The 18,864-nt window shown below is 35.0% G+C and overlaps 1 protein-coding gene across 2 annotated transcripts in view; it reads right to left on the bottom strand.

Annotated features, from left to right (window-relative positions):
• Positions 1 to 2,244: 2,244 nt before the first annotated feature.
• The window catches only part of RIPK2 (receptor interacting serine/threonine kinase 2), a 33,155-nt gene continuing 16,535 nt past the window's right edge, over positions 2,245 to 18,864 (bottom strand). The window contains exons 4-12 of one of the 2 annotated variants that reach the window (XM_068983741.1): positions 16,061 to 16,218; positions 15,040 to 15,089; positions 14,052 to 14,213; positions 9,426 to 9,515; positions 6,575 to 6,660; positions 5,443 to 5,536; positions 4,555 to 4,572; positions 3,371 to 3,514; positions 2,245 to 2,795 (exon numbers count right to left, since the gene is read on the bottom strand). In XM_068983741.1, the coding sequence (XP_068839842.1) occupies positions 2,452 to 2,795; positions 3,371 to 3,514; positions 4,555 to 4,572; positions 5,443 to 5,536; positions 6,575 to 6,660; positions 9,426 to 9,515; positions 14,052 to 14,213; positions 15,040 to 15,089; positions 16,061 to 16,218 (1,146 nt within the window). In that variant the 3' untranslated portion in view covers positions 2,245 to 2,451. Of the gene's footprint in view, positions 2,796 to 3,370; positions 3,527 to 4,554; positions 4,573 to 5,442; positions 5,537 to 6,574; positions 6,661 to 9,425; positions 9,516 to 14,051; positions 14,214 to 15,039; positions 15,090 to 16,060; positions 16,219 to 18,864 lie in introns of both variants that reach the window. The other variant, XM_068983743.1, reaches the window with a different exon arrangement.

Consider the following 18,864-nt stretch of genomic DNA (forward strand, 5'->3'; position numbering starts at 1 on the left):
GATCTGAGTGAGTTAGGGACCACGAGTTTGTACGTTTCACAAGTTCTGGCTGATTTTCATGCAGCTGCTCTGCGGACCAATCTTCTGGGTAGCACTGCCTTAACATATAGTGCAGAGTGCGTGAGCATTACCTGTTACTACCTATTTAAAAAATAGACTATTACAAAATTTTAGGTCCCTCCTTAGATTGATTGAATCAATGTCATTTTATTCTACTGTTCACATTCACATATACTACCTATAATTTAGTACTTCAAATTGTTATTTGAATATTATAAAACACTTTACATAGTATTCATTATACATAGAAAAATGGTGACACGTATGTAGGTCATCTTCAAATGAATTCAAAAAGTTACAAAACAATTCAAGGTTACAAAATTCCTGCTAAACATTGTTCCCGTAGTCTCTTTTTACTAAAGGGGATAAAGGATGATAGCACAATTTTAACTTTCTCCTTTACTTAACTAGAAGATTTGACTAAAAAGAACTTCCTATCCTATGTGACTAAAATGTTAATTTAGTGCTGTTTGCATACTACCTAAAGCAATCTCATCCACTACCAGCTGTATTCCCATTACATCTTGGAAGTGTGATTTCAAGGAAACCTCTTCCTTCTCTCTTCTCCAGCTTTCATTCCAGTGACATTCACTAAGGAGATATTCAGACAGCGTCTCTGCCAGGCCCTGTGCTATACCGACAGGTCAGACTCAGAATGCCCTGTGGCACCTTCCCCTAAACCTCACTGCATTATCAGGTATTAGTATAATGGAAACTGGCTGCTGAGACTGCAACAGTTCTACTAGGGACTGAGAGCTCATTGTAGATTCTTCTTGATCCTTGTCATCACCATCTTCGTCAATACGTTGTTATTACTCATGCAGAAAAAGTCTGCAGAGCTGAAATGGACGACTGCATCTGTGCTTCCCATATATTAAGTTAGGGAAGAAAGTGGCTGATTCGCATGTAGTCATAAGCATACAGACTGGAAACCTTGAGTTTTTAGATCTGGGCAGAAAATGAAAAACAAAAAACAAACAAAAAGAAAAACCCAGGGTGAAGTTCACTTTATCAATCCAGATACCACATCATTAAACTGAGAAGAAAGTTAATTTGAAGCCATCAAGATTCAAAATAATAATAAAAAAACTGTATAAAGGGGAAAACCTCCAAATGATTTTCTCCCTCATTTCCCAAATTAAATCTTTATCCAAACACTTTAAAAATAAGATATAATAAAAGATAGCTCATATGTGTGGTTTCTGCCTTTCCCTAGTAACTGCCATATTTCTCAGAGACATAGTAATGAGGCACCAGAGGCCCAGCTCCAAAATGGAGACTAAAATACCTATTTTAATAAAACATTTAATTGCCTCAATGACATCTATTGATTTTACTTTTTTCAAACAGTGGGTCATACTGTATAGCCCAACTTCAGTTTGTCCTTTCAAATTTATCTTACATCACACTTTTTGCTGACATTGCTAATAAACATTTTCAGAAAAGGGCTATTATTCCTTATTAGTTTTCACCTTAGTGACATAACCCATTAACCAAAAAAAAAAAAAAAAGCAAAACACCTCACACTGTATTTATCATTGGTTTGAACAAGAAAATGAAAAAAAAAATAGCTCTAATAATATTATATAGCAATCAAAACTTATTAATTAAGCTTGAATGTGATCTGGAAGGCTTCACATGATGTACTAAATGCAAAAATCAGGTTGAAGTATGATATGTTATAACAATGATAATATTAAGAAACAATCCTTCCCCAGATGAGCATATATTTTAAATATGAACAGGAAGAAAGCGATAGAATGATACATATCAATCTGTTAATTTTGGTTGTTATCCTGGTTGTTAGTTCAGGCTAGAAACAGGAGTAAAGCACATGTTGAAGGATTGTTTTTCTTTATACACTGTACTCCTTTATCTTTGAAACAATCTTTTAAAGAGGTCAATAAATAACATTTAAATGTGTAATGTGGATAACAGAGCTTAATAAACAACTCTGAAGAGGACTGGAACCCAAGACTGTAGGGTAAGAATGCTATACTACCTCTGATTTAAGTCTAAGGGGTACACTTCAGAAAGCCAGGCATCTCAAACAACAAATAATCCACAAAGAAAGCGTATGTGAAAATGGCTTCCATGAGAAACACGTGGAACCTGAAAACATTACTTTGTATAAGAAACATATAATTAATTGAAAAAATATTTTAATTAGCCAAAGAAGATAAAAATTGAACTGTGCAGCAAAACACAAACTTTCTACTGTATTAATTTAAAAAAATACTATAATATCATGGAAGGAAACTAATATTTATCTGAAGAAGAAACTGCATTAAAGTTTTAAATACTCATATGAATCTCATGAAAACAACATTATCAAGGCAAAAAAATATATAAATTACTCGTTTATACACTGACTTCTTTTCTTGGAAGGAGTTACTTTTTATGGCTTTTATTGTGAAAGAAATTTAAAGATGGTGATTGAGAAAGCACAAGTATTTCTGGGTAAGGCTGAAGACCCATTTGCTTATTATCTTTCAACTTTTGTACTATCACTCTGGCAAATTCTTCTCCTTGAATGTCAGTGATATCCAATAACTGTCTGACTTTTGAGGTCCTTGTAGGTTTGGTACTAATGAGTTCATAGTCCTCCTTCATTATCAAGTCTCTGGACAGGAGGGCGTCTAGAGATTGGTTAAGGCAGGCTTCAGTCATCTGGCTTACAACATCTTCCCTTTTACTCTGGATCCACTGTTGGGCTATACCAGGCTGAAATCGCCCTGTAGAGAAGCAATGACAGGTAAAAAAGTGGGGACAGATACATAGCTATGAGTAAAATCAGATGATAAACAAAATAATAAGACATAAAATCTAATTTTTCTGTAATTATGCTAATATGGAACAGCACTATTTTGAAGGATGCTATTAATTTTCAGGAACAAATCTGATATTTGGGTTATCTCCTCCCCTCCCCTCCAAGAAAATGCACTGCAGTTTTACTCTTTGTAAATCATGGAGGCAAATGTCACTTTTTTTCAGATTTTTTTTTTAAAACATAAAGGATACTTGAATATTTGATAAATAAAAATATATTAACTTTAGTGACATATTGAGTCACACCTCCTCTGAGCCCTCCCTCCCTAGATAGATGTTCATGGAATACCATTTAGGCCTGTGTTTACATGTTAACATTCTTGTCTTCAGGGATTGGGAGTGCTTCCCTATTTATAGTACGTATATAACATACTGAAGAATACTAAACATTAAATAGCGTATCTATTGAATATACAGTTGTGATAGCACAGTTGTGAGGTAAACGGCATCATTTACAAAGCGTTTCACAGCACGGATTTACCTGAGTTTCCCTCAACTGAGAGAGGATTCACTATTGCTGAAGAGCATGGGGCAGTCCTGTGGTTACAGAACGCTGCCCGATGATCCACACAGATGTCTCTGTCCCGACTGTGAATCACTGAACACGGACGCAGCGCAGAGAAATCTTCAGTTTTTCCTATAAAACACATCTCCATTAGGGGTAGAATATCCCTATTAGCTAAAATATGAATGTCTGGATCACACAGAGGGTGGAATTTAATTGTCTTTTCATTTTCATTGCATAAGCTCGCCCATAAACCTAACTCACAGGTAAATAGTTTTTAGATCAAAAAGGTTTATGATGAATTTTTTTAAACCATATTTCTGTCTGTGCTTGTCTGTCCTATATAAATTATAAATCATAGGATTTTACTTCTTTATATCGTATCATATTTTTCCTTTTGTGTCATCTTCCCCCTTCCGTACTTCAAATGTGTCCGGTGAATTTATATATATGTCTTGCCAGTTTCCTTTGGCAATCTTATCAAACATTAACGTCTCAATGGTCACCTCTCTTCCCAAATCCATGTAACTGAATTTTCTGTCTTCACTGAACCTTAAGTCTTGGATTTTCAACAGGACATAACCCTCATATGAACCCTTACATGTTCACCTCAAACTGTAAAAAGTTAAAAAAAATTATTCATCTTAGCTCTAAAACCCATTTCAACTCCTATTTCTGTTAATAGCACCAATGTTCTTCCAACTAAACCTGTTCAAAGCTTTAGCTTTCTGTTCATCTTTTTTTTCTCTATTCCCTCCTACAAGTGAAAAGCTGCAGTCCTATCAGTGTGTCCTCTGTAATGTTTCTCACACTGTTCTCCGCTTCTTATACTCTGGAGAAGGTTTCATAATTTCTCATGGAGTACATTAATAGACCAATAGACGCCTAACTCAGAGAAGGCGATGGCACCCCACTCCAGTACTCTTGCCTGGAAAATCCCATGGACGGAGGAGCCTGGTAGGCTGAAGTCCACGGGGTCGCCAAGAGTTGGGCACTACCGAGCGACTTCACTTTCACTTTTCTGCATTGAAGGAAATGGCAGCTTACTCCAGTGTTCTTGCCTGGACAATCCCAGGGATGGGGGAGCCTGGTGGGCTGCTGTCTACAGGGTGGCACAGAGTCAGACACGACTGCAGCGACGCAGCAGCAGCAGCAGCAGCAGCAGTCTCCTAACTGGGCTCCCCACCTTGAATCTCCTTTCCCTTCCAAAATATCCTACATATTCCAGCCAGGATGAATCTTTCTAAAGCAAAAAAGTTTATCATGTCACACACACCCTTGTTAAAAAATGTGCAATAGTTGTTTCCTACTCAAGCAAATGAGTCCAAATGGCTTAGCCTAGTATTAGAATTCGTCCTGATGACTCCACCCTCCTCATCTTTGATGACCTTTCATTCACCGTCTTCGCCAGCTAGACCCAACTACTCACTGTTCTCTGGGTTTTCTTGCTTCTTTGCCTCTATGTAGCTCCTTTTGCCTGGAATGCCCATCCTTTATAACTATAGATCCAACTTTCAGCCAGAAATAATTTCTTCGTGATGACAACATGGTGTAGTAGAGTGACATGAAAATATTTATCAAAAAGACCTGGGTTCAAATCTTGGATTTGCCAGTTACTAACTATGTGATCCAGCAGTCTTGATCTTAAGAATCTGTAAAATGAGGAATATCTCCCTCACAAGGTTGTTGTGAAAGTACTTTGTAAAAAATGTTACTTTTCCACTATACTACCATAGCTCTACATCCCTATATCTCATACAGTATATTGCTTTTTATCTAATATTATGGTGACTTAGAAATATTTTTGTTCTTTCTTACAAGATATTAAAAAAAAATCTTTCTGTAGTGTCTAACAGAATGCTTTTTATACTTAAATGTATTTAACATCCCATTACTATTTTTACATCTTCAGACTGTCACTTTTAAAAAATAAGTTACAAATGCAAACGAAAGACATGTTCCATACGAACCATGACTACCTGCAAGAATATGATCTTGAAAGAAAATTGAAAACTTGTAAGTAATAACTGACTGAAAAACATACACACCAGATAAAAAGTCATTGTCTTGAGGAGTTGACAGGGACACTGAGGTTCCAGGAGAACCACTAGTTTTATGGAGCTGAGAGGATCCATATGATTCCTAAAATAAATAGAAGATAAATTATTTATGTTGATGCAAAATTATTTAAAAAGTTATACAGCTTTAATTTCTAAACAGGTCTTGCTTTTGGCTTATTATAAAAAAAGACTCAAGACTAACACAAATTATACTTTACAAAATTAAACACATATATGAAATAAAAAGCAAAGGGAACTTGATTTATCAGGTCAATTGAGTGGGTGGGGCAATAGTTAAATATATTAGAAATCATTATTTTTTCAGTATTTTGTATATAATCTCACAGACTGTCCAACTGATGAACAACTAGAGATCTGTAACTCTGATTACCTAATACTGATTCAGATCAAATGCCTATTCTCAAGCCTCAGGTTCCTTCAACACGGAGGAGCAGAAATTCATGGAAGAAGTAATACTGAACTTGGCTCCAATCCTAGCTGTGTCGTGGAATTACTGCCTAACCTTTGACAAGTCATTTAAATAATCTGGTTCTCAGGTTCTTTCTGTATACCTATCTAAAAGCGTGCATGTATGGGCTCAAAGATTCAAGAGACAGCATATGTAAAGACTACATACTGTGTTTTATGGTTCATTTTGAAGGTATTATTACTTTTCTGAATCTGTAAAGAGAACACATCTTATATATTCCTAAAAGAAATGATTAATATGAAAAATTCTGAATAAATGCTACTAAAGAAATCCTTCTATTTGAATAGCCACATAAATAGCATTTTCCCTTTATCCAGTCATTGTAAGAAGTTAAGAACAAGGCAGGCAGTACAGCTTATAGTGGCAGAAGTGTATCAGTGATTTGTGATGTACTACCCTGGGAAACTAGTCTTCACATAAAATGATGACAGGGATAGAATTCAATGCCTCAGAAAGAAGTGAGGACTGGGATTTGATGAGATGAACCAAACTGGAGATTGCCATCTTAAAATCCTAAAACCTCCCTGGACTTGAGCTTCTCATCTATAAAAGACCGAGATAGACTAAATGATTTTTCATATTCTTCTCACATTTTGAGTTTGATTAGCATAATTTTTTTTTTTTTTTTACCTCCTGTGGACCAGAATTTACAGGTATGTTCGGAGATAACTCCCTTTTCTTCTTGTCACTTAAGTGAACAGTTCTTGAAGCATTCTGTAACCGAAATACATACATACATACATCATACATGTGTTTGAATTAGAGGTGATTAAAAGGTTATATGAGTAAAATACAATCTACTTAACATATTTTATATGTTTATGCAAAATCAATGGAAAGAAAAGCTCAATCAGTGGAGAATATAATATCTAACATAAAGGTAGAGATAGTATAGAATAGGGGAAATAACTTTAGAGATATATGCTTTGAATTCTGTCTCATATTAACTGGTTACCTTGAACAAATTCATCCTTTAAAATGGAGTGATATTTACGTGCAGGATCATTCCAGAGATTGAGATAATAAAGTACCTAGTTCAATCTAAGTACTTTATATATTTCAATTTGTGTGTATATCTATCTATCCATAATTATTAAGCATTTACTATATTTTAGGCACCATGATTCTAAGTACTATTATTATTTCTATTTTAATGATAAGAAGTTGAGGGCTGGACTAAGTAAAGGAGGCATAGTGACCTAACAGAAAGATGGGGGCCAATCAGATCTGATCAGAATGCCAGGAACTCTGTCTGATTCGGGGCATGAGACTTAATCTTGGTTTACTTATCTGTAAACTAGAGATAAGAATATCTAAATTATATATATATATAGATATTCTTATATAAATTCATCTTTAGATCCATTTCTGTAATATAAATCTTTTCTGTGCTTTTAAATTCTATCATGTATACTATCATGTAAGAATTGAATCGCCAGTCTATGTCTGACACAGGATACAGCATGCTTGGGGCTGGTGCATGGGGATGACCCACAGAGATGTTATGGGGAGGGAGGTGGGAGGGGGTTTCATGTTTGGGAACACATGTAAGAATTAAAGATTTTAAAATTAAATTTAAAAAAATTAATTAAAAATAAATAAATAAATAAATAAAAAACAAAAACAAAAAACAAAAACAACAAAAAAATAAAATACTTCTGATTATGCAATATCATTAATTACAAACATCATTTTTCATAAATGATCAGTTAATTCAAATTATTTATGAGTCAGACCCTAGAAAGAAATACAATGAAATATGAAGAAAAAACTTTGATTCAGTTTTTACTATTGAAGATATAAGAGACGCTATCCATGAAAACATGTATTATAGGAGCCAGTTCAAAGAAAAAACGAAAAAAATGTACAAAATTCAAACAGAACAACTCACCCCAAATGGTGATATTTTCAGAAATTTCTTTATGAAATATCTTATTATCTTATTAAATCTGTATTCTATTCTTGGCCCTGCCATTAGCTAGCTGTGTAGAGTGTTATGTGACTTACTTCCCTATACCTCAGTTATTTTGTCTATAAAATGGAGATGATATTCTTTCCCTAAGAGTTTTACAGAATTGATACAAAGATTCCAAAAAAAGAAAAGCGTAACTAAAACAACTCTGAGTGAAAACAATACTGCAACTTAAAAACACTGACTAAAGACAGTAATGCTATTATTAAATGATATTCAAGTATTTGAAAAATACACACTTTAAATTACTTTATTTAAGAAGCAAAAATCTCTCCCCCTAAATTAACAGTTTTAAACACAGATCCTAGTATTTAAGTTGGTTGGGGACAAAAAAGGAACTGAACTGCTTCTCTTCCAGTTCAGTTTCTTATAATCAAGGTTGTAGGAAAGGTACAAGAAAACAGATCCTTCTATCCACCTTTGCTTGGCAGAAGAGCAGCAAGTTGTAAGGAGAGAAAAGGGAACTGAAAAGACAAAGCAAAAAGAAATATTATCAGAAGTTTGTTTCTACTGAGAAGTGGAAAGACTGGAATGTTCTGGAAAAGACCATCTACTCAGAAGCAGGGAAGTCAATTAAAATTTATCAAAATATTAAAACACAGTTCCTCAAAACATTCAGGCACTAATATTGCCAACATTTTTTTAAGTTTGAGTGAGGGCAGTTGTTTCCTTTATGTACTTTCCTTTTAAACCAAAATTTTATGGTTATCCTTTATGCACTTCCCTTTTAAACCAAAATTATGTTAACAGATCCACAAACTGCAAGAGGCAAGCAATGTCATTTAGTGGAAAACCCAGCAAGTGTTAAACTAAGCTGACTCTGTCCCCAAACAACTGTAGTTGCTTTTTAAACAATTTTTAATAATAGCAAGAAAACCCTGCAGTAATAGGTCCCTTCAGTTGTTCTGATTTACAAGAGCCAGAATGAGTAAATGAGACAACCATTCTAGGTAATTCATATCAACTGCTACTTTGGTCCATGCACAATGGAGTGTCTGAGTGGGAAAACAAAAAAAACCCCACACAAATAAGCAATAAAACATTCACATTTTGGTCTCAATTATTAATAAAAATTCTATAGCTTAATTTGGCAATAAACCTCTGAAAAACCCAAGAAACCTGAATAAAGATAAGTACAATAATCCAGGCATCTTTTACTGTGTATGTATCAAAACTGTTGGGAAATAAACAGATTAAACAACAACAACTGTGATAATTTAGGGTAATAATTATACACAATTCAGGCACTCATTGCACATTTCAAATTTACATGTGATATATGGGAGGTCTGAAAATGTCTTGGAAATCTGGAGGTGGCTATTTGAATAAAATGGAGAAGTTCTTTGGTGACAGATTTAAGACCGCATTCATATTCTCTAATAAATTCTACTGCCTCAGTACTGTAACCTCTATCTTTGGAAGGTATAAAACTAAAGGAAAAAAGAAAAAAGAACTAAACTAAGTCTCCACGATTTAAAGTTTTACATTTCTAACATTTCATATGACAATTTACCTTTGTTTTCTTTAGCTGAATAACAGCTTCAAGAAAAGTTATCTCTTCAAATGTTCTCAAAACTGGTTCAAGTTCTATTAAACATTCTAAATAAGAAAAAAAGAGCTCAGGTTGCTTATAACCACTAAAATGAAAAACATAAATGCTAATATTAAGTGATAAGGCCTTAAGTCAATTTTTTCCCAAGCTGACGACATTCAAAATCATTAGAATGTTTACTGCCAAAATGTTTATTATAGGCATAAAGATAGATATATCTAAATAAAAACAGATCAACGGAATATAACTGAGTCTAAAAATAAGCCTTTGCAAATATGGTCAATTATTTTTTGACAAAGTTGCTAAGATAATTCAATGAGGAAAGGACAGTCTTTTCAACAAATGTTGGATACCCACACGAAAACAGATTTTAGACTCTTACCTCACAACATACATAGAATTAACTTGAAATGGACTATGCACCATGGACAGAGGAGCCTGGTGGGCTACATACCATGCGGTTGCAAAGAGTGGGACGTGGCTGAAGTGACTTAGCATGCATACACGGACTATGCACCTAAATATAAATGTAAGTGGAAATCTTCACTGCCTCGAGTTAGGCAAATGATTCCTAGGATATGGTATCAGAAACAGGATCCATAAAATATCTTTGATAACTGGACTTCAAAAATGTTGAAACATTTACATTAAGAAAAATGATGCATTAAGAAAAACAATGCAATTAAGAAAAATGAAAAGACAAGCCCCAGACTAGGAGAACACTTTTACTTATCATGGATCTGGTAAAGAACTTATATCTAGAATAGAAAAAGAACTCTAACAACTTAAGACAAATAACCCAATTTAAAAATGAGAAAAGGATTGAATTTCAGCAAAGGGGACATACAAATAGCTAAAAAGCACATGAAAATATGCTGAAACACCGTTAGACATTAGGAGATGCAAATTAAAACTACAGTGAGGTATCACTCCATACTCACTAAAATAGATGTAATTAAAAAGACAAAATAACAAGTACTGACAATGATGCAGAGAAAAGGAAAACCTCCCACATTGCTGGCAGGAACGTATCACGAAGCAGTTGCTTTGGAAAAAACAGCTTGGTGATTTCTTTAAAATGAAGGATAAATTTACCACACAATCAAGCAATTGCACTCGTAGGTCAGAGAAATGAAAACATATGTTCACATACACACATGCATATGAACAGTCATAGCAGTATGATTAATAATAGCCAACAAGGAGAAACATCGTGATTCTGCTATTACTACAGTAATATATAGACATGCTGCACAAGTGAGAGGTCAGGGATCCAGAAATAAAACTGAGCATCAAGAAGGTAGAGATGGTATAAAAGCCACGGTTTGGACTGCATTGTCTAAGGGAGAAAGTGCAGTAAAGAACCCATATTTAGCTCTAAGTCATTTTCAACAGTTATAAACTGAGCAGAGGAAGAAAAAAAGAGAGAGGAAGAGATGATAACAGGGAGGGAAGCATGATCTCTTGTGCCTTGGAAGCTATCAAAGGGAAAGTTTCAAGGAGGGAAGGAGTCAGCCAAAACTTCTATTGAGAGGCTGAGATAATCAGTATTTCAACACTGCTTTCCTTGGTAACTTGAACAAACACAGCTTTAGTGGCAATATGAAACAGAAGACTGCTGTAAGGCTGTTAATAAATAAATTAGAAGGGAAGAAGTAGAGACAAGAAGTATGGACAATTCCTACCAAGTGTTTAGATCCAAATTCAAGTGGAAAAATTAGGTGGTAGCTGAAGGATGATATGGGGTCAAGAATTTCTGTCCTATATAAAGGTAGGATCCAATAGTATAACAGATCTGTACGACAGACGAAGGATCCAGTACACAGGCAGAGACTGGCAATGCAAGAGCAGAGAGAGAATGTTAAGGAACAGAATGCTGCAGAGAGGAAGAGATGGCATCCAGAGATGAAGAAACACCGCTGAGAGCTGTATAAGAACACTTTTCTTTCCACTGTAAAAGAGAGAAGCAGGAAGACAGGTCAAGTACAACTAAATTGATGGATCTGGTAGTGGGACTACGAGGGAGTTCTCTCTCATGGTTTCTATTTTCTCAGTCCTCAAAAAAAACATGGAACATGAGGTGTAGGAAGCTTAAGAAGGGAAGCTAAGGTACAATATGGATTACCTCTGTCTTCTCTTCCTGAGTTCAGAATCTATTAAGAAAAGCTACACAATTATGACAGGTGGTGATCAAAATAACACCCTTATTACAGATAGAACTAAATGGAATTACATCCCTTTTCAGATCTGTAGCATATAGGCTTACTAGTAATGTTTTGCCCCTTCAACTGAGTTTTACTCACTCAGCTACAGGCCTCACCTGCTTCCATACGGGGAAGCAGAAAAATGTATGCATCTTTTAGACAACCTTACTTCAAAAGTAGGAGAAAACTGAGAATGGATTAGGTAAGTATGCTTAGTTTTTCTCCAAAATTAACGGATGAGCAGGAGTGTTGAGGGGCAGACAGAAGCTGGAAATGTTCCTCCCATGCTCCTCTTCTTGGAGACTGAAACAGTATTTCATCTCCACTTTGGGAACATAAAGTATGGAACTTACGCATCGCCTACAGTAGTTCAAGATGATTATCTAGGACAGTAATTTTCAAACTTTTGGGTCTCAGAACTTCAAAATTATCCCAAAGAGCTTTTGTGTATATTGATCATGTCTACTGACATTTACTACATTAGAAATTAAAACTGAGAACATTTTAAAACATCAGAGTATATGAAAATACATTACATTATCCCAATGACATCATTACACCTCATTCAGTCTCTGGAAACTATTTTTCCAGAGGATGAGCATGAAAAGGGAAAATAATACCTTAGTATTTATTAGTTTGAAAAAGTTTTGATTTTGTGAATCCTTTATTAAGTCTCAGGGACCAACCCCACCTCCAGGGTCCCTGTACCACAACTTAAGAATAGGTGATCTATGAGAATGTATTTGAAAACATAACAGAATGCTAAGTAGTGTTTAGAGTTCAGTTTTAGCTATTAAAGAAAAACCAATGAATTTGATTTCTGGACAAGATGAAGCAACAAGGACCAATTCATCCTCCTGTCTTAAATATCCAACAGTCAGACAAAATGCATGAAACAGTGGTTATTAAGACACTAGCTATCAGGCAACAAAAAGGGACAGTGATCTCTGAGTGAAGAGAAATAACTGAGGTGAGCTCTACCACAGCCTGACTGCCCAAGCATCCTGCCTTGAGAGTTTCCAGCTATACTACAGGGATAGGCAAATAAGGTGAGGCCTGGTGGAACCTCAAAGCTGAAGACACAGGGCTTAGAGTTAGGGTAGACCAAAGCAGAGAGAGTTTATGGGACACTGTAGGAAAGAGGAGTAGTACACGTTGAGAGAACTCCAGAGATCTGCAGAACATTCCTCTCAAATATTCAGCAGCACTGACCAATGCAGGACGTAGAAGTCACTAAGCCCGAAGCCAGTGTTTTCAATAAACAATAGGGAAAAGCTAGAAGTTTGCAGAGAAGTTAAGTGAGTATTAGTCTTAGTCTTAGAGAAGAGAAAAAACTATTAGTTGCTCAACTGTGTCCAACTCTTTGCGACCCTACGGACTGCAGCCCACCAGGCTCCTGTGTCCGTGGAATTCTCCCGGCCAGAATACTGCAGTGGGTAGCCATTCCCTTCTCCAGGGGATCTTCCTGACCCAAAGAATCATACTGCAATGCAGGAGACCAGGGTTTGATCCCTGGTTGGGGAAGATTCCCTGGAGAAGGGAATGGCTACCCACTCCAGTATTCTTGCTGGCGAGAAGTAAAGTAAGTTTTGACTAATGACATGATCTTCAGAAGAGCCAGAATCCTTAGGGAATGGAGAAGAAATTACAGTTTGAAAATGGCACTGGGGACAAAAGATATATATATATATATATCTCCTATTAAATGGTGCTTGGAAATAAGAGAGAACATGCTAATCCATTATTACAGCGAATTTTGATTTTTTTTGAGTACAATGCAGATAAGCACTAGACATAAGTTTTGAATGCAAAATATATTTAATTTTTTTTCTAGCTGGAAAGAAGATTCCCAGTCTATAGCTTGTCTTTTCATTTTCTGTAGCATCTTTTGAAGTGCAAAATTTTTCAATTTTTTTGAAATTATCAAAATTTTTTTAATAGATCTTGTTTTTGATGTTATATATAAGAGCTCTTGGCTCAATCCGAGGTCATGAAGATTTTCTATGTTTACATTTAGGTGATGATCCATTCTACCTCTAATTCTATCTGATGTTTTGATTTCCAGGATTGGTCTAGAGATTCTACTCTTGCCCTTCTCTGATGAATTTTTTTACACAGTAGCAAATAGCTCCTAAACTTAAATTTATCATGTTCTTTCTCTGAAAGCTTGTATTTGGAATAACCTTCTAATCTTTTTATGATAGCTAACAGTCTCTCCTTACCATTTCAATCTCATCATCTAACAACTAAATAAAAAAAACAACAACAAATTTTTTGACTTCATCATCTAACTTGTGTGACTGTTCAAGGAATACTTTATTTACAGCATATTCGGTATTTCTGCAATTCAAAAGGTCCAGATTAAAACTGTACACTTACTTAAGAAAGACGGTCTTTCATCTGGATTTTGCGCCCACCCACTTTCTATTAGAGAGATCATAAGTGCTCGATGAGGTATATCAAGTGGCAAATTTTCTTCATTAGTGTCAGGTCGATATCCTTGTGACACACTATACATAATCTGCAAAGGATTGGTGACGTCTGTCAAAACAAATGAAAATATATTTCATTCATTAGAAATATATTATAATCTAACATATTAATTACATTCTAAGCTCAACCAAATGAAAATCAGAGAATCTTAAAAATCTTAGGTATAGTTCATTACCTCCCTTTCTGTCAAAGGAATATTTATATCCCAGCTATTCCCAGACTTACAGGAGGAGTTTATAGCTTCACCTCTTTAATTCTGGGCTTGGCCACGTGATTTGATTTGGCCAATGGAATATGAAGACAGCAGAGCAAAGCAGAGCTCAGCAGAGCTGAGTAGAACTAGCAGAGCCGAGAAGTCACAGCAACTAATCATCTAGTGTGAATAAGAAATATTATAAATGTTTAGCTTGTTAGCTACTGAGATTCTAAGGTTGTTACACAGCAAACTGACCTAAACGAACCTCAAAGAAACAGACAACATTGTCAGAAAATGTGAAAATTATTCTTCAATGTCTGCTGGTCTTTAAAGGAGCACTAATTAAATTTTCATATAAAGAATTTTATAGTTGGAATGAACCTTAGAAGAATTCAAAATTCTTATTTTGCAGATGAAAAAAATGAGGACTTAAGAGATTCAACGGCTTAATAATGGAGTTAATTACTATCAGAACAAAACAAATCTATATTTTTCTGATCCTTAATTCAGTATTTTCCAATATACATGGGATTCACCTTGATAAACTGTTATGTTTTTCTAGTGTGCTTTCCACAAAATGAATAGTAGACAGATTAAAAATAGGTGATCTTTATTTAGATAGTTCTGAGTGTGATTTACCAACATGATGTCATAATAAGGAAGTCAAAGTACACTTACCTTCAAAAGGCTGTTTTCTGGATAAGACTTCCCATGTAATAATTGCATAGCTGTTTAAGATAAAATATACATATAGTAACTATGCAAAATAAACTGAATAGTACCGATTTTAAAAGCTGACAGTGGAGATACCATTTTTGAAAATAATAATGTAGTGAAATGCTGCTTAAAGAATCACTATATAGAACCAAGATGCTGAATATTTATATACAGTTTTACTTTGAAAGGAAAATAATTCAATTTGAAAAATTAGGAAATTAGTACAATAAAAACAAAGTAATAGGCAAGGATAACTTGTGGATGATTCATTAACACTATGTCCTTTAATTACATGATTTTATTACTCACAAAATAAAGAGTAAAAAAAACTGTCTCATGTAACCCTATTCTACTGACTTTTTTCTGGTGTGAGTACTGTCTCCTTTGGTAAAGTTAAATGTTATTCACACTTTTCCCTCCCTCTCTCAAGGTCACATATGATAAAAGCCCTTGAATATTACAAATTAATAGAATAATAGACAAGTTTTAATATTTTTTTAAGGATGTATAAGTAGCTTAAAGCGAGGCACCTTTATTTTTATATGCTTTTATTTTTATTTTTTTGGCTGCTCTGCACAACTTGTGAGATCTGTTTCCTGACCAGGGATTAAACCTGGGTCATGGCAGCGAAAGCCTGGAATCTTAATCACTAAGGTGCCAGGGAATTCCTCAAAGCAAGGTATTTTTAATTTGAAGACTATTAACCACTGCCTCTAATTTATTTTCACCACACCTATGAGAGAAGCATAAGAATCATACTTTTAAACTGTAGCTTCAAAAAAAAAAAATGTAGCTGTAAAACTCTGATTGATTAATCTTGTGGAGAAGGAAATGGCAACCCACTCCAGTACTCTTGCCTGGAAAATCCCATGCACAGAGGAGCCTGGTGGGCTACAGTCCATGGGGTCGCAAACAGACACGACTTCGCGACTTTGCTTCACTTTAGGCAAAGTGAACTCTGAGCAAAAGTAACATACTGTACCTATATATATCATGCTTGACAGAAGCCCTCGCTTTCTGTCCGGGCTCATAGTTTTCAGGTGGCATATAGACAATCGTCCCTCCTTCTGGTGCAGACTTACTACTTCGTGATTGTGAAAGGGACATCATACGCCATTTTGATAAACCAAAATCTGCAATCTGGAAGGGAAAAGAGTAATTTAAATCCAGGAATTGTTTGCCTTTCTTTATATTTACTGTGTTTAGACATGAGACCAGAATAAATGCTATATATACACATATAAGCAACACAAACTGAGAATTCAGCATAATATCAGAAGTTTTAAAAGAAACTAAGATTTGAAAAATTATACAGGAATATTTTTTGCGTTTAGAATAAAAGAATGGAATGAGTACATCCATGTTACTTTTTGTGACAAGTAGGTTTACATCATGTGCTTTCAAAATTTACCTATACCTCACAAAACTGCTAAACTACTCATATCTAATATGACCATCACTGTGTATAAATTCTTCTTTATATGTGCTTAAAGTAGTACTTTTACATTTTGAAATAAGCAGAATTCCATAAAGTATAACTCATTATTATATGATTTTTGCTTACCACGAAAAGAATATCTGTTGACAATAGTGTAGTTAGCAATATAACATATTCATGTCCGTCCCAAGTGGCACCTAAAGAACTGTCAGTGACAGACATTCTGTACTTTTGACATGTCCTTTATAGTTTACTTCACTTGAAAATTTTGTGCAGATGCTACACAATATTTTGTAGCTATCTAAAATGTTCTAATATTTTTAAAAATGGAGACAAAAATGTAAGAACAGAAACAATATTTAATGAACAAAAAAGTATAAGGAAAGCTTTGAAGACATTTAATTTAAATTACTTAGACCTTACACTGTGCCATTTAGGAGTTGACAGAGTGGAATGAGCTCCATCCACCATACCTTTTGTGTTTCAATCGTTTAACTCTTAAAATACTTACAAGCTTTAACAGAAGAAATAATTTCTTTAGATGAATTTGAGATTAAAAAATTACAGCCCGACTCCAAAAAGGGATGGAGGACTATACAAATCTTTCATATATTACCATAATGAAAGGGTAAACTGAAGAAAAAAAATTAGAAAAGACCAAGAGAAAAAATGGTGCCACGACATGAAGAGCTAAACTGGACTGATTTCTAAAGGCAGTGCAAGATGTTATTTAGTCACTAAGTTGTCCAACTCTTTTACAATCCCATGGACTGCACCCTGCCAGGCTCCTCTGTCCAGGGGACTTCCCAGCAAGAATACTGCAGTGGGTTACCATTTCCTTCTCCAGGGGATCTTCCCAACCCAGGGATTGAACCCAAGTCTTCTGCATTAGAGGCAGATTCTTTACCACTGAGCTACCAGGGAAGCCCCACTCAGAACCGTATTTGACACATAATGGGTGAACCATGTGTGTTAGTATTATTAATGTTTTATACACAGGAATAAACCTCTAAAGCTTACTCTTATTCATACAACACCAACAACACAGAATGCTGTTTGAAGGTCTTTAATCTAAACTTTTAGGCAGTATTAAGACTCCGGGCAACTGTATCCCAGTTACTCTTAATTGCTACTACAAACTCTTATTCCTCTCACTTATCCTCTAAAAGCAAAAACAGTGTTCCAGTTACAGCATTGGCTAGGATAATAAACATTACTATGAGAAGGCAAAGAAGGCTGAGTGCCAAAGAATTGATGTTTTCAAATTGTGGTGCTGGAGAAGACACTTGAGAGTCCCTTGGATTGCAAGGAAGTCAAATCAATCAATCCTAAAAGAACTCAACCCTCAATATTCACTGGAAGGACTGATGCTGAAGCTGAAGCTTAAATACTTGGACCACCTGATGGGAAGAGGTGACTCACTGGAAAAGACTCTGATGCTGGGAAAGACTGAAGGCCAAAGGAGAAGGAAATTAGACAGCATCGCCTACTCAATGGCCATGAATTTGAGCAAACTCTGGCAGTTAGTGGAGGACAGAGGAGCCTGGCGTGCTGCAGTCCATGGGGTCGCAGAGAGTCCAACACAACTTAGTGACTGAACAGCAACAGGCTCTTCTTATACCTGAACCGTAAACTGCAGACTACTGGGCTAAGCACTGCTGTGAATACAGCGCGCAGAAAATGCATTCTTAGTTTGCTTACGTGCTCCTTTTACTTCACATTTGTGTTTTGAAACCTTATCTAGAAGAATTAATCAGAATTCCCTTCATCAGTCAATTTAGTTTGGTTTTCACATGGAACTACATTTCTTCCCCTTCTCTATCACAAACATCATATACAAAAGACATGATTCATTAAATCTGGATCTTCCAAAGAAGAGAAAAAGTGAAGAATATGAGAGGGATACAAGTTCTATGGTTTCTTGAGGATCCTGAAATATTTGTCATTCAACAATGAAGACAGAGAATAGGAGCTTTTCATTTCTACACAAGATCTTAACATACATTTTAAAGGTAAAGGATCTTTTTAGTTAAAAACAGATGATAACGCAACAAGAATTTATTGCATAGCACAGAAAACTATATTCAGTATCTTATAATAATCTATAAAGGAAAATAATCTAAAAAATATATAAAATTGAATCACTATGCTATATAACTAAAATATAATACTGTAAATCAACTATACTTCAATTAAAAAAATTTTTTAAATCAGAGGAAATTAAAACACTTTGCTCATAAAAATCATCACTAATCTTACCACCCTACCAGAATAGTTATTTTCATTTACATAATACTGTCTGTCTCTTTAAAACTATGAAGTTATCATCAGTTAGAAGCTATGAGGAA

The sequence above is a fragment of the Capricornis sumatraensis genome, chromosome 11, assembly GCF_032405125.1.
Source record: "Capricornis sumatraensis isolate serow.1 chromosome 11, serow.2, whole genome shotgun sequence".
NCBI lineage: Eukaryota > Metazoa > Chordata > Mammalia > Artiodactyla > Bovidae > Capricornis > Capricornis sumatraensis.